The sequence below is a fragment of the Sorex fumeus genome, unplaced genomic scaffold, assembly GCF_029834395.1.
Source record: "Sorex fumeus unplaced genomic scaffold, SorFum_2.1 ptg000030l, whole genome shotgun sequence".
In the NCBI taxonomy this organism is placed as follows: domain Eukaryota; kingdom Metazoa; phylum Chordata; class Mammalia; order Eulipotyphla; family Soricidae; genus Sorex; species Sorex fumeus.
Window position 1 is genome coordinate 27,219,521 of NW_026606087.1, and position 16,194 is coordinate 27,235,714.

The following is a 16,194-nucleotide window of genomic DNA, read 5'->3' on the forward strand; positions in this document are numbered from 1 at the left end:
AATCATTTCACTTAGCATGATACTCTCCATGTTAATCCACTTATATACAAATTTTATGACTTCATCTTTTCTAACAGCTGCATAGTATTCCATTGTGTAGATTTACCAAAATTTCTTTAGCTAGTCATCTGTTCTTGGGCATTCAGTTTTTTTCCCAGATTCTTGCTGTTGTAAACAGTACTGCAATGAACATATGAGTGCAGGTGTCACTCTCCTTTTTTTTTTTTTGCATCTCCTGGGTATATTCCCAGAAGTGGTATTGCTGGGTCAGATGGGAGCTCAATTTCTAATTTTTTGAGAAACGTCTATACTGTTTTCCAAAAGGGCTGAACCAGTCGGCATTCCCACCAGCAGTGAAGGAGAGTTCCTTTCTCCCCACATCCACGCCAGCACCAGTTGCTTTTATTCTTTTGGATGTGAGCCAGTCTCTGTGGTGTGAGATGATGCCTCATTGTTGTTTTGATCTGCATCTCCCTGATGATTAGTGATGTAGAGCATTTTCTCATGTGTCTTTTAACCATTCAGATTTCTTCTTTGAGAAAGTTTCTGTTCATTTCAATGTCCCACTTTCTTATGGATATTTTTTTCTTGTGGAGTTCAACCAGTGCCTTGTATACCCATGATATCAACCCTTTATCAGATGGATATTGCATGAATATCCTTTCCCATTCTGTAGATTGTCTTTGTATTCTGGTCACTGTTTCTTTTTGAGGTACAGAAGCTTCAGAAACATTTTATATTACTTTTTTTGCTCTTAGCATTTATCTTCTAACAGAATATATATTTACTTTTTATTTCTCTCACTGTCAGTCTTACTCTAATACTAATCTCCAGAAAGAGCTTTGTTCATTACTGCACCATCAGTATCTAGATCATTGCTGGCTGTATAAGACTCTTAATATATCTTTGTGAAATAAATATTTGTGTTAGTTGCTTAAAATACAGTACATGGATACTTTCTACTGTTGTGAAAAATTATTGATAGCTGATATTGGAGAATTATTCGAATGAAGTAAAATGATTTTACTTCTGACAGGACTATCAAGGAGCTGCAAGGCCAGCTAGAGTATGAAAGACTACGGAGAGAAAAATTAGAATGTCAGCTGGATGAGTGCCGAGCAGAAATGGATCAACTCAGGACAACACTGGAAAAACCTCAGGTCTCTTAACTTTGTGTTGATGTCCTTTGTAACACCTTTATCTTTCTCAAGAGTCCTTTGTAACACCTTTATCTTTCTCAAGAGTAGTAAAAATGCACAAGTTTTGGACTGGTCCTATTTGGATTTGAATTCTGGCTACAGACACCTTGGTTTGGATAAATGATACCTCTGTTATACCTTTCAGTACCTTTCGATACATTATATATAAAAGGGGCCACTTTATGCTTTCTAGAGTGTTAGAAGGATTATAGGAATATTTGAGTTATATAGATTCAATATATTTATATTACTGAACGAACAGATACCATTGGGCTACGCTAGCACGCAACCGGGATGAATGGAGACGTTACTGGCACCCGCTCGAATAAATCGATGAATAATGGGGATTAAGTGATTAAGTGATAAGTGATATTTATATTATACACACATGCATACATAGCAATATAACTATAGATGCAATATCACTATAGAGATGTATATAGATGCAAACTATATACATAATATTATATATAAAACCTTGTTATATATGCATACTTATATATTCATATATTAGGACAGTGGCTTGGTTTATAATTGTGCAGTATTATTGTTAAGGAGAAAAAAACATTATAAGCAGAGTAATCAGTGTTCTAAATAGCCAAAATAAAATTCTTTGAATTAGATTCATTTTAGAAGGCACTGGTTTCTCAAAAGAGAGGTTTAAGAGTAGAGTAGGCCAGCATGGAAAATTGTCATATCACCTTTTGTCACAGAAATTACAGAGCAGTAAAATAAAAACTAACATTTATGTGATACTTTATAAAGTTCTTCTACATTTATTTCATGTTATTTGATCTGCCCTCATTTAACATGTGAGAAAACAGAGACTCAAAGAGGTTAAGAGATTTGTCTAAATTCACACAGCTAGTGATGGTGGGATCAGTAGTCAATTTCTACATTTGACTCCATAATCTTGGATTTTTTCATAACTACCAGTTGTAATTATGAAATTGGAATTAAGAATGTAGCTCTAAGGTTCATTGATGTCCTTATAAAATACCCATGACATTCTTACAGACATAGGTCAAAAACTACTGAAATTTATATGGAAAATAAACCCCACCAAATAGCAAATAGAGTCCTAGGAAAAAAGAACATGGGAAGCCTCTCTCTCCCCCATTAAAACGATATTAAATTTATCATAACTAAAACAGTGTGGTATATGGATAAGTATAGACTCTCAGACCAGTAGAATAAAGTCTGGAGATAGATCCTCAGGTATATGAACAGTTAATCTTTGACAAAAAAATATGAAGGGAGCAAAGAATGCCTCTTCAACAAATGGTGCTTGGAAAAATGGTTGGTCACATGCAAAAATATGAACTCAGACCCTTTTCTAATGCCATGCAGAAAAGTCAAGTAAAAAATGGATTAAAGACCGTTAATTATCAGACCTGAGTTGATAAATTCTATTTAGGAAGACATAGGTAGAACACTTCACCACATTGAATTTAGAGATATCTTTATTAATTCAGTGCCATTGGCCAAGTAAATGAAATGAAAAATAAACAAATGGGACTACAAACTAAGAAGCTTCTGCAATGCAAAACAAAACAAAACAAAAACAATGATGCAAATAAAAAGATAGTCTACAGACGGGGAGAGAATATTTGCCCACCACTCATCTAATAAAGGATTAATATCCAAGATAAATTTTTGATAGAACTTCGCAAGAAAAAATTAAGTAACCCCATTAAAAAAGTGGGGGAAGAGATGAACAGAAGCTTCCTCCAAGATGTACAGATGGCCAGAGGCATATGAACATATGCTCAGCATCACTTAACATCAGAGAAATGCAAATCAGAACATCACCACACATTATAAACAACAAAAACAATTAGTGTTGGTGTGGATGTGGGAGGAAGAGGACCTTCATTTACTGCTGTGGGAATATCAACGGGTCCAGTCTTTTTTTGAGGGTTCAGCTGGTGTTGCTCAGGGTTTATTTCTGGCTCTACTCTCAGGGATCATTCCTGGCAGGCTCAGGAGACCTTATGGGGTGCTGGAAATTGAACCCTGGTCAGCTGCATGCAAGACAAGTGCCTTACCTGCTGTACTATTTCTGGCCCTGAACCAGCCATTTTTTGAAAACAATATGGGCACTTCATAAACTAGCAATTGAGCTTCCATATGACCCTGTGACCACTTTGGTCCCTTGGGGTAAATAAACTGTTATTTACCCCAAGGGACCAAAAACTCTTTCAGAAGACACCTGAACTCCTATATTAATTACAGCACTATTTAGAATAGCCCAAATCTAGAAATTACCAATGTCTAAGAACAGATGACTAGGTAAACTATGATATATATATAAATATATATATATATATATATCCAATAGAATCTTATTCAGCTTTTTAAAAATAGTGAAATCATGTCATTTGCTGCTGTATGGATGGATCTGGGGAGTATCATGCTGAGTGAAATCAGTCAGAAGGAGAGGGATACACAGAATGGTTTCTCTGAAAAGCGAGATATAAAGAAATGTAGTGGGGGGGGGGTGGAGATAAGACATGCCCCAAGGCAACGGAAATGGGAAATGGAGGATGGTTTCAGTAGGAACTTGCCATTAAGGTGTAGGGGAAGGAAGCAGGGAGTGCTGGGACAATGGTGGGGGGAAGCAGACCCTTTGGTAGAGGATATGGTGCTGGAAGTTTTTCTGTATGAAATGATATGAATGACAGCCTTCACAGTGCTTAAAATTAAGGAAAGAAAGGAAGATATATAGGTCTAGAAACAAGAAAAATACTTAGAGTGACAAATGGAGTAATATGAAGGAAGAATCGAAAAAGAAACTGAAAACAAGTACTGAAATGCAGATGGAGCATGTAAGAGAAATCCCTAGTGGCACCTGTGTATCAGCAGGCCAAAAGTTCACAGCAGGAACTTTGACTTTCTCTGAGTAAAGACAGATAACATGATCCTTGTGGACAGCTTATGTGACACAGTGTAGGGGTTCAAGTACGCTTGATATTTTCCTTCCTTTAGGAAATGTTTTCTTTAACCTCACTGGAGGAATTTATTGTTTCAGACCAATATTATTTCAGATGCAATATATATAAAGACTTCCTACACCTTATTTTTCACAAATTATTAGTCTTAACCATTTTAAAATATTAACATTACTTATTAACATTAATAAAATAAATATTAGCAAGTAAAAACAATTCACATTACTTGTTAAATTATTTATTATTATTTATTACTAATATTTATTAAACTTGTTAATATTATTTATTGTTTATTATTATCAATGTTGGCTGCGTGCAAGGCAGACGCCCTACCCGCTGTGCTGGAGCGGGTAGGGCGTTTGCCTTGCATGCAGCCAACATGGCTGACCCGAGTTCGATTCCTCCGCCTCTCTCGGAGAGCCCGGCAATCTACCGAGAGTATCTCGCCCCATGGCAGAGCCTTGCAAGCTCCCCGTGACGTATTGGATATGCCAGACACAGTAACAACAAAGTCTCCAATGGAGACGTTACTGGGCCCGCTCGAGCAAATCGATGATCAACGGGAGGGCCTTTACCTTTTATATTATTATCAATATTATTTATTAATATTATTATAAATTAAAAGAACATTTCATGTAATTTTATATTTTAAATATATTTTTGTTTTTATATTTATATATTTTAAATATAAATAATTTTAAATATTTTAAGTATTAATAATATAATTTATTTAAATATAAATATTAAATATTAAATATAAATAATATAAAATTAATATTAACAAGTAATGTTAATATGTAAACTATTAAAAGCACCAATTTTCTCCTTAAACTACATTCTGCTCCGTGGAGAAATGTTTGGCATGCCTTCTCCTCCACAGATTTCTACTCACGTACAAAAACATGGGTTTGTTTTTATGCATATACAATTTCAACATTCTCTAGGTTTTGGTATCTCAAAAGCACTTAGTTTATCAAGGGATATAATTAGAACAATCTGTTCTTACCCTGTTTCAGTTCTCTTCGGATACCACCTTTAATCCCTGGAGACACTCTAGTACAGAGATGCTAGCCATGCGATTACATGGTGTTGGATAGAGGACATTTTATAAGCCATCATATACCAAATCCCTTACTTCTCCACCTTCTGGCAGAAAGTTTTCTGATTTCTCACCCCAAGTCCAGGCAGAAGTGATACCCTAGCACAGAGGCCGGAGTAGTCCCATTTTCCTCTGTTACAGGAGAAAGCAAGCCTTTCCCCTTATAACAAAGAATCTGTAGGGGCCTGGGACATAGCTCAAGTGACTGAGCTCGTGCCTAGCGTGTGTAAACTCCTTTTGCTGGAGTAGCGCTCTGAGTGATCACACCTTAACAGATGTTCGTGGGCTCTCTGGGTAGCTTCTTCTCTGCCCGGGTTCAGTGCTCTCAGACTGCTTCCGCACCCAGAATGGCCATTGCGATGGGCGGACAAAGGAGCACAAAAGGGCCAACTTGATTGGTGATCAGTTACCGTTTATTCCATCTCTTGTCTCTCCCAAATCTCTCCACAACTCTCTCAACTCTCTTCCCCAACTGGCTCCACAGCGCTCTCCACCTCTGGCCACAGTTCTCTCTCCTACTCTCCGCAGCAACTCTGTCCCTAACTCGCTCCACCAAGCTCTCGAACTTTCTTCCCCCAGCTCTCTCTCTCTCCACAGCTCTCTCCACCTCTCGCTCTGCCTGCCTCTCCCTAACTCGCTGCAGCCACCACCTTAACTACCTCTTTTCTAACCATGCCTCCCCCCCTCCCCAGGAAGCAAATCAACACGTTTTTCAAGCCTTCCTGACCACCTGCAGCCCACAAGGGCAAAACAGCATTTAAGGTGTGTTTCTCCTTTCCTTAGACCAGTAACTTAATTAACATTTAAATTCTACTTCCTAATATTTGCCATTCTGTATGGACACCGTAATAGACACATTTAGGTCTGTGGGTGCCTCTACTGGAGACATCTCGCCATAGACTCAGACTATGGTGCTCAGGCAGGATCAGTCATTCCTAACCTCAGCAGGGTACATATCTAGTTATCACTCTTTGGATCATGTCAGAATTTGTCCATGACCAAGCTCTTATAGTTAAGCATTAGGGCACTTTGCTCAGGCCCATTTCGATGCCAGGGTAGCTCATAGCGCACCACTTTCCCTGGATCCATCCTGTCCCTCTTTGGGACCCTGTTTTTTAGGATCTAGGAAGTAAGGTCAAATGAGGTTTTAGTCAAGAGTGCAGATTTCTAGGAGGTGAAATTATCTGGAGTCAATTAACTCTCAAGTTACAAAAACATGTCTTTTTAACTCTCTTCCTGTATCCATACAAAAAGTACTTGCTCTGAAGTAACTAACCATGCAAAGGACTTAAAAGGAGAAGAGAAAGACAATATTTATAAGTCATCAGAGCCTGATCAGGAGACAAAGGTAATTGACAGGTTGGGGGAGCAATCAACAAACCCACCCTTCCTGAGGACAGGGGGAAAGGGCAAACCAATGTTATTCTACAGAAATTTCCTACCTAAATTTGATCACATGCATTGTATGCATCCCTCCATACCTGCCCCCTGCTTACGCCCCTGAATACTTAACTGTGAGGCCTATGCCTCTGGAATCACTGGGAGTTGACCCTATTTAAAAAAAAAATCAGAAGAAGTGTAATTTTTATTTAGAAAAAGGAATTCTCAGAATAGTTTGACATATATTGCTCTTAAAGTTTTTTGACAACTGTTTAATCATACTTTTTTACATAGTCTCATCTTAGATTGCATTAACGTATCACACAGCGTTTTTCCCTGTTCTCTGATGTGTAGTATATTTCTAATTTATCCCACCTTTTCCCGCGAAGCCTTTATTCATATTGTCCCTACATTTTGGGGGGTGGGGTACCACACCCAGTGGTGCTCAGGGCTTCTTCCTGGCTCTGCACTCAGGGATCACTCCTGGAGGCCTTGGGGACTGTATCGGGTATCAGGGAGCAAACCTGGATCAGCCACTACAAGGCAAATGCCCTACCCGCTGTACTATCACTCCAGGCCCCCCCCTTTTTTTTAAGGTTCTAACCCAGTGGTGTGTGGGCGTGACTTCTGGCTCTGTGCTTAGAGGTTGCTCCTGGCAGTGTTTGAAGGACCCCATAATGCTAGGGATTAAGCCTTTGATCCCTGGAATCTGGGCCTTCCATGTACAAATATGTGCTCTGTCCATTAAGCTATTTTTCTGGGCTCCGTCCCTATACTTTAAAGGCTATTAACTCTTTATTAAATCCTTTGGGAACTGTCTTTTTTTCCTACCTTTTGATAAGGTTCAATAATTAATTCTTTGGCCACTTGGGCTCTTCTTTCACCATGTCATTTGTCCTGTTCTGAGAGTACTTCATATTTTCAAATTATTGCTTAATTGGACAGCTGCTTTCCTCACAGTTTCAACAATTTAAATCCTGTGTGATCATTTTATGTATCTTAATAAGATCTTCTTTGTCGTCCTTAACATCTTCTTCCTATTTTCTATTCTTCCTATTTTTCATACCTTCGCTCCTACCCTTTCCCTTTCTTCCTCTCTTCCTCCTTCCCTTTTGTCTTTCTGTCTTTGTATCCAAAATGTAAAAAGAACTTAAATCAATTAAAAAAAAGACAATTCAGTAATAAATCAGGCACGCCAGTAGATACCTAAGTGACCAGTTAACATATGAACAAGTACTCAGTATTATTTTGATCAGATTATAAATCCAAACCCTGGAAGATGCTAGTAAAGTCTGCCAGATTGGTTAAAAGTAAAAGAACACAAATATTACCAAGTATCTGCGGTATGTGAGGTCTTGGAACTCTTATATGCTACTGATCGGAGTGTAAGTTAATAACGTTGGAAATTGTTTGACATCACCTGTCCAAAATGACCATAGACATATTTATTTATTTATTTATTTATTTATTTATTTTTTCTTTTTTTGGGTCACACCCAGCGATGCTCAGGAGTTATCCCTGGCTCTGCACTCAGGAATTACTCCTGGCGGTGCTTGAGGGACCATATGGGATGCCGGGCATCGAACCCAGGTTGGCTGCATGCAAGGCAAACACCCTATCCGCTGTGCTGTCGCTCCGGCCCACCATAGACATATTTAAAACTTATGTTCCTCTTGTTACTGTAAGCACACTCCAAACTAGAAATCAATCGTATTTCATTAGCAATAAATTTTGGTGTTTGAATTGCTGCTCTATGCATGATGGATTACTAGCCTACATATTACTGCCAGTTAAACATAATTATAAATGATAGAAAAAATCCAATAGTGCTATATCATTTTAATAAAGTCCAAAATATACATTGGTTGAGAGAACATTGGAGCAGGCAAATGCAGGCTTATGAAATGCAAGTTATGTTCAGTTTCTTGAACTTAGTTATAATCATACTCTGTAAGTTTAACTCATACATATTCTCAAACTATATATTTTTCCTTTGTCCTTGTTCGTGTGTGTAATATACTTTAGTGTTTACTTAAATAACTTAAACAAGGTGAGAACTATAATAGCTGTGACAGAGATATCTGCCACAGATTTGTGTAACAACTGAACTCATCATAGCTTACATATCCCAAACAAATACTATTCAGGAAATTATTGGTCAAAGACTTGGGGCATACTTGCTAATCAAGGTAGTAATATTTGTCCATCACTTTGAGAGTACTCGAAATCATTGTAGTGTAAGGAGTTAGGATATATGACTGACAGGTAGAGGAAAATAAATGTATTACTGTTTCTAGTGGTCATACTATTGAATACTGGAAAATCAGTTGCTTCTGACTAGTAGCTACTCTGAAGAGTTAAAATCTTGCTTGACCTCAGTGTTTTTCTTTCATGGACTTCTTTAATGTCAGTTTACCTGAAATTTGGGTGAATTGGACACTTTCTCTTATATCTCCACTACAGAGTTGAGGGGAAATCAGGTCTTATTCTCTTTATATGTATAGTATATATCATACATAGTACAGATTTAGGAGCTGAATGATTGAGCATACATGTTAAAATCAGAAGACAGGATTGAAACATGGTTGTGGGAACATGAACATTGGCATCAGGCAAAATCTAGGGTTGAATCTTGCCATTCGACTAGTTTTATGCACTTCAACCTTTACCTACAGAATGTCTATTATATTACCTATTCCTCCTTATTTCAAAAGTTTGAAGTACAGTTGACTGTAGATGTTAAGTCCCAAAGAAAGATTTATTAGTCTGAGCACTATTAGGTAAGATTTTCAGGGGTTGAAACCATTTCCCTTACCCTGTGCCCACCAGGGTCATAGATGGAGGGCTTGAAGTTTCTCGATTCCTTTCTCAAGACTGCAGCCAAGAGGCCAGGAGGGAACAGGGTATGGCTCTGTATTTGTAGGTGGTGGGATAAAGAACGTGCAGTTAAAGGTGTGCACGGGTCTACTTTGGACAATACCAGCTCCAGCCATGGACCCACTCATTGAAATATGGCTTGTGTCCTTGGAGCCCCTGTCCTGCCTTACTGGGTGCAGAGCATTTGTTACTAGAATCCTGTGTCCTCCCGTTGTTCATCGATTTGCTCGAGTGGGCCCAGTAACGTCTCCATTGGAGACTTTGTTGTTACTGTGTTTGGCATATCGAATACGCCACGGGGAGCTTGCCAGGCTCTGCCATGCGGGCGAGATACTCTCGGTAGCTTGCCAGACTCTCTGAGAGGGTTGGAGGAATCGAACTCGGGTCGGCCATGTTGGCTGCGTGCAAGGCAGACGCCCTACCGCTGTGCTATCGCTCCAGCCCTATTTGAAAATGATTAACATCCGGTAACATCCACTGTATTTCTAAAACTTCTCTTGCTTTCCCCATAACATTTGTTATTAGGTGAAACTTCTGTACTAGGGTCCTGAAATTACTGGGTCAAGTAGAAATATTAGGAAACTGGGTCACAGTGCAAAATGGAAAGAAAATGAGACAAGAGCAGTAGAGGGATGTTGAATGAAAACAGAGAAGGGAATATCTAAGTCAGGATCTAGGGGTCTAGCACTCCTGGCCTAGCAAAAGTCATATATTAATGCTTTGTATTTCAGTTAGCAGTATGCTATAAAGTGCTAGCTATCTTCAACTAGAAGCATAAAAAAAAACATGATTTCTCATTGGGGTCATAAATTAGATAAGAGAAAGGCCTCAACGATTTCTCAAAGTTTTCCGGGTTTATGACTCAGCACAGTATGATATGAGAATTTATTTGTACAGAATCCTCAAAGAAGTTTAATCCAGAGCCCAAAATACTGGCATCACTAATTATTTTCTTTTGGAACATATAATGAAAGATGAAATCAGCATAGAAATCTTATTGGGCTCTCTTTTCCTTGGTTTTAGGAAGATGACTACTCTTATAAGTCAAGCAAAGATAAGAGGCGAGTGAAGAAAAAAGTGTCTGCTGGGGAAATTTTGGGGAAGAGGCACTAGCCAGTGTAATAACTTTAAATAAATGTGCTTGCTTTTTATGTTTTATTTGAAAAATTGATGTAAATGTAAATCTATAGCAACTCTCCTCAGACTTACTGATATTATACTAATTCTGAAGACAGAAAGAAATGTTGTATGAAAAAAAGGAACTGTTAAATTTACATGGAGTCAATTGTAACAACCCTCCCTAGTATAGTTTTTATATATTTATGTAGCCTATGAGTCTGTTTGTCAAAAGAAATCTACTTGTTTTATATAATTTTTATATAACACATAATATAATTTTAATATGTTATATTTTTCAGTAATAGTATTAACAGTTATAAATATTTAAATGCATTAAACATTCTTTTATAGCTACATTAGATAGTTTTTTTACTTTCTAGAGAATATCATTTACTACTTTTAAATATGACTTAATTTTTTTTAACTTTTCAAATGGCTTGAGTTTTTAAAGTATGTGAACTTAGGTAAAAATGCAATACAAAATCAGTGAAATTTTATATATTTTTATCGAATCATTGTGAAATACAGTTACAAAGCTTTCACGATTGAGTTTCAGTCATTTAATGATCAAACACCCATCTTTCCACCAGTGTGTATTTTCCACCACCAATGTTCCCAGCATCCCTCCTGACACCCTCTCACCCCAACCCATTCCCTGCCTCTGTGGGAATTCTACCTACCTTCTTACTCTCTCTACTTTTGGGCTTTATGGTTTGCAGTACGGATACTGAAAGGTCATCAGGTTTTGTCCTTTGTCTACTTTCAGCACACGTCTCCCATCCTGAGCAGTCCCTCCAACCGTCATTGGCTTACTGGTCCCTTCTCCATCCCAACTGCCTCTCCCCCAGCACATGAGGCAGGCTTCCACACCATGGAGCGATCCTTCTTACCCCTGTCTCTACTCTCCCTGGGTGTTAGGCTCATATTATGTAATTTTATATTCCTCAAATTAGTGCAGTCATTCTATCTGTATCTTTCCCTTTCTTTCTGACTAGTTTCACTTGGCTTGATACTCTATGTCCATCCACTTTTAAGAAAATTTCATGACTTCATCTTTTTTTTCCCACTTGCTTGGTCAGTGGTGTTTCATCCTTAAAGATGCCTTTAGCTTCAATATCATGGAGGGTTCTGCTTACATTTTCCTCCATGTGCCTTATGGATTTGGGTCTGATATTGATATTAATATCCATTATGTTAATGGATATTAATCCATTTTGATCTGCACAAAAGAACTTTTGTACTTGGTGTTAGACACAGGTCTGAATCCATTTGTTTTGCATGTAGCTGTCCAGTTACCCAGCACCACTTGTTGAAGAGGCTTTCCTTGCTCCATTTCACATTTCTTGCTCCTTTATCAAAGATTAGGTGATCACATACTTGAGAGTCTGTGTCAGAATATTCAGCTCTATTCCATTGGTCTGTGGGTCTTTGTCTCTTTCAATACCATGCTGTTTTAATTACTACTGCTTTCTAGTACAGTTTGAAATTGGGAAAAGTATTGCCACCTGTAGGATAACACTGTTTTGTCCTTCCTCAGGTAGCTTAGGTTTATCGGGTCACACCCATCTAGGGACACTGAACTTGTATTGTAAGCAATGTCCTTTCTGTGTGGACACAGGAAGATAGTTAATATTACGCTTTGTAAGTTGGGAGTTGATTGACTCCGAATAATATTTACTCCTGGGCATCTGATTTCTTGACTCAGTTGCCCTTAGTTCCTAGCACCCCAAAAGCAGGGTCCCGACGAGGGACTGAATGGACCCAGGGCAAGCAGTGAGCTACCCTGGCATCAAAATGGGCCAGGCCAAAGCGCCACGATACTCAACTATAAGTTGAGGGCATGATCATGGACAAATGCTGTCATGATCCAAAGTAACGACGAGACTAGGACCCTGCTGGGGCTAGGAAGACTAACCTGGCCTGAGGACTGCGGAATGTATAATGAGATGTTTATGTCTCTTACTGTGCTCACACAGAATGACATTGCTAGAAATATTAGAAGTAGATTTACTACGACTATTTAAGTAGATTACTAGCTGAGGAAAGAACACACCCTTGAGCAGATCTCTTAGTAATCTGGAGTAATCTCTTTAGATGAGATTTTATCCTTGAGTTAATCTCCTGGAGGAGTGGTCTTACCTCTCATTGTTGGTTTGTCAATATTCAACCCACCTTTGTGTCACCGCCCTACATGATTGCTATATAAACTAAGATTGTAAGTTCGGAGAGTGGAGTCAGAAGTGAGAGGGCTCGGGCTCCAGAGATCCAGAGTCAGAACCAGAAGGAAAACTGTTCCAGATTGGGGCCCAGGAGAGAAGGAGGCAGAGGAGAGACAGAAGCGAAGAGGATTGGAAAAAATTACTATTGATATCAACCAGCCGACCAGCCTGGCCCTCGTTTCTTCTTCCATCTGCCCTTGGCCAACAGTCGTCCTGATCCAGGCCACACACAGCGGCTCAAGAGCACCAAACATGGCGGTGAGACAGTGCCATCCAGTGAGCCTGTGAATACACAACCTTCGGCGTGCTGAGAATTTACAGCCACCCATCTTCTTTTTACCTAGGATTGCTTTAGCTATTTGTGGGGTTTATTGTTCCATATGAATTTCAAGAATGTTTTGTCTATTTCTTTGGAAAATGTCATTGGGTATCCTTATAGGGGCTGCATTGAATTCTGTATGCTTTGGGGTGTATTGCCATTTTGACAATGTTAAAATCAATTAAGTTTTAGAAAAGGACAATTTTACAATAATAAATAGATATATCATGCAGATATGTAGTAATAGTTAATAAACTTATTTAAAATGAGATTAACTGTGAAAGAAAAATAAAAACAGAATGTGTGCTTATTGAGATTACCCATTTAAAAGAATCAGTTTTCAGATTCACTCACTGTTCTGTTTTGCAAAGTTTTGTAAGGTAGAGAGATGCTACAGAATAAAAAAAGAAAATGACTTTATTTTTATTCCTTCCCTTTAGCCCCTTGACTTTGCTGATGAGTAAATAACCATGACATTTTAATTCATTTATGACTTCAATTTCTTCACTTTGCCTTGTGGCTTTTACCCACATCCCTTGAACTAACAAAGATTTGAGACTCTCTTGACTTATTGTCTAGCCCAGTTATTTTCCACTGCTTTTCTGGTACCAGTTGCTGGTTCACAGTGTATAAAAAGGTTGAACCACTGGTCTAGATTTAAAACTGGTTTCCTCTGAAGATCTGAGTGCTTGTTTGGATTTCACTTGTGGCAGCCTTCTCACCATATCAGACTTCCCACCCTCTGAGCCTTTGTGTATTCCTCGTATGGGTGGTGAACATCATTTGACCTAGTATCATAAGGGTAGCCCTGATATAAGTGGATTTAACTGACTTGGTAAGACAAGTCAGAGTAGGTAAGTATGTCCCCCAAAAATGGCTTACCTAACATTTAAATATCATTTGTGTTCATTATTATTAATCTGTAGTTTCCAATAGGTGTTCACTGTGTGAATGTAAAAATAGTTGTCGACATTTTGGGGCAATTCATTATGAAATCTTTGCTGGGTCTTTTACACATACTATCTCAGTTTTCTGAACAACTGTATGGGGTAAGATATATTTTGTAAATGAAGATGAAATTATTTTTTGCCCAGGATAACAGAAAAAGGAGCCAGGAATCAAACCTTATTTTGAGAAGTTCAGGATTCTTAACCACCATGGAATTTCCAAAGTCCTCATTTTCCCCATTTTCTCAGACAATACACTGCTTCTTTTCCTTTTTTTGCCTAGTCACCCTAAATTTAATCTCACCCTGGATATTCTCAAGGCTATGTCACCCCTCCATCCCCCCCCCCCAACACAGACAGTGGCACAAAACAAGGTCATCATTCCTCTTGGAGGCCTCTTACTACTTGCAGGAAATGTCGCTAACATTTAGTGGTCTCAGAAACTCAGTATAAATGAAATGTGAAAAAAAAATGAAATGTGAACAACATACTCATATTTAAAAATTTGGGTTAAAGTCAGTTGAGAGCTGTTCATATCATTTTCCACACACTTTTAAGAGCTTTCTGGGAACTACTAGTTTAGTATGTGAAACACATAAAACTAGATGTTTTATAGTGGGTGTTTAAATGCTATTCATAGAGGCAGTTTTGAAACATGCCAAACACCATCTTCTCTTTCTTCATTCTCACATATTTTTCCTAAACAAACCAAAACAAACTACTAAAATAAAATCTCCATGGAAAAGGCATAGGATCCAGAAGTAATGTTAGAATAGGGTATGATGCATATATTTCTTTATTAAAATACTTCATTTGCTAAGTCCCTAAAGGTTGGAAAACTCTTATCTTTAATGGTTGTCAACGGGGAATATGCTTATTTGTTGAGATTTGAGGAAATCAATAAATAGAACCCCTCTCTTTAAGCCTACTGATCAACGGACTTAGAGGCTTTTATTTACTGATATAAATGACATTGGAGAATATGGTTCCAACAGATTTCTCACTGAATCCAGAATTCATCGATTCGTCGATTGCCTCGAGCAGACCCCAGTAACGTCTCTTTCATCCTAGCCCTGGGATTATATTCAAGGCTCTTTAGGAGAATGAGACCCATCATTGTTACTGGTATTTGGCATATTTGGTACGCCACGGGGAGTTTGCCAGACTCTGCCCTGTGGGCAGGCTACATTCGATAGCCTGTGTTGAATCCAGAATGGGACCAATTAATCCTGCCCCCAAGAATCCCTGAACTTTGGCAGTCAACTCTGCACAGGCTGAACCTGGTCACAGAGAACTGAATGAATGCTCTGTATAGCTATGCTGGCCTTAAACAGGCGCAGGGAATAAGTTGCTGTCCAATCGAAACCCTGTTACTTCTTTCACTTTACTTATAAGGGATGAAGAGTGATGAGACTAAGAATATGCCACTGGAGCTTCCTTTACAAGGAGGGAAAGCATTTCCCCCTCAACACTCACATATTATAATTTGTAACAAATCTTCTCTCCTAGGATCATCAATTCCAAGAGAATGAAATCATGCTTACCTCTGAACATATGGAGATCAGGCTGCTCTTTGGCATAGAATGGGCATTCTTTTTGTTTGTTTTGGGGGCACATTCAGCTTTCTGCTCAGGGAATCACTCCCAGTGGTGTGAAGTTGGCTGCATTCAATGCAAGTGCCTTAACCCCTATACTATCCCTCAGGTCCCCAAATGCATTTTTTTCTTATTTCTCGAGCAAAGAAATGCATTAGTTTATTATAACCGAATTTATACAGTACTCATTGACTCAATAAAAATTCATGCCAAGAATTTTTATAAAATGTAAGAAATGGAAAGAGAAACCTCTGAGCACTCAAACCTGCCCCACCCTCAAAAAAGGGTAAAAATGAATCAATCTTACAGATAAAGTTAAAATACAGAGGTTTTGTTTTGAAAACAACAATACAGATCTTAGAAGAAAATACAGATCTTAGTTGGAAAGCCTTGAGTCTCACAGGACCTTACGGAATATTCTTGATTGCCAACTAAACAATAGCAGTTATCTGTAACAAAATAAAAGTAGTATTTGTAATAAGTGTTATT

At 38.3% G+C, this 16,194-nt stretch overlaps 1 protein-coding gene across 1 annotated transcript in view; it reads left to right on the forward strand.

Annotated features, from left to right (window-relative positions):
* Positions 1-10,808, forward strand: part of ANKRD42 (ankyrin repeat domain 42) — a 110,788-nt gene extending 99,980 nt beyond the window's left edge. The window contains exons 11-12 of the mRNA XM_056116277.1: positions 1,037-1,160; positions 10,530-10,808. Coding sequence (XP_055972252.1) covers positions 1,037-1,160; positions 10,530-10,619 — 214 coding nt within the window. The 3' untranslated portion in view covers positions 10,620-10,808. The remainder of the gene's footprint in view (positions 1-1,036; positions 1,161-10,529) is intronic.
* The last annotated feature ends 5,386 nt before the right edge of the window (positions 10,809-16,194 follow it).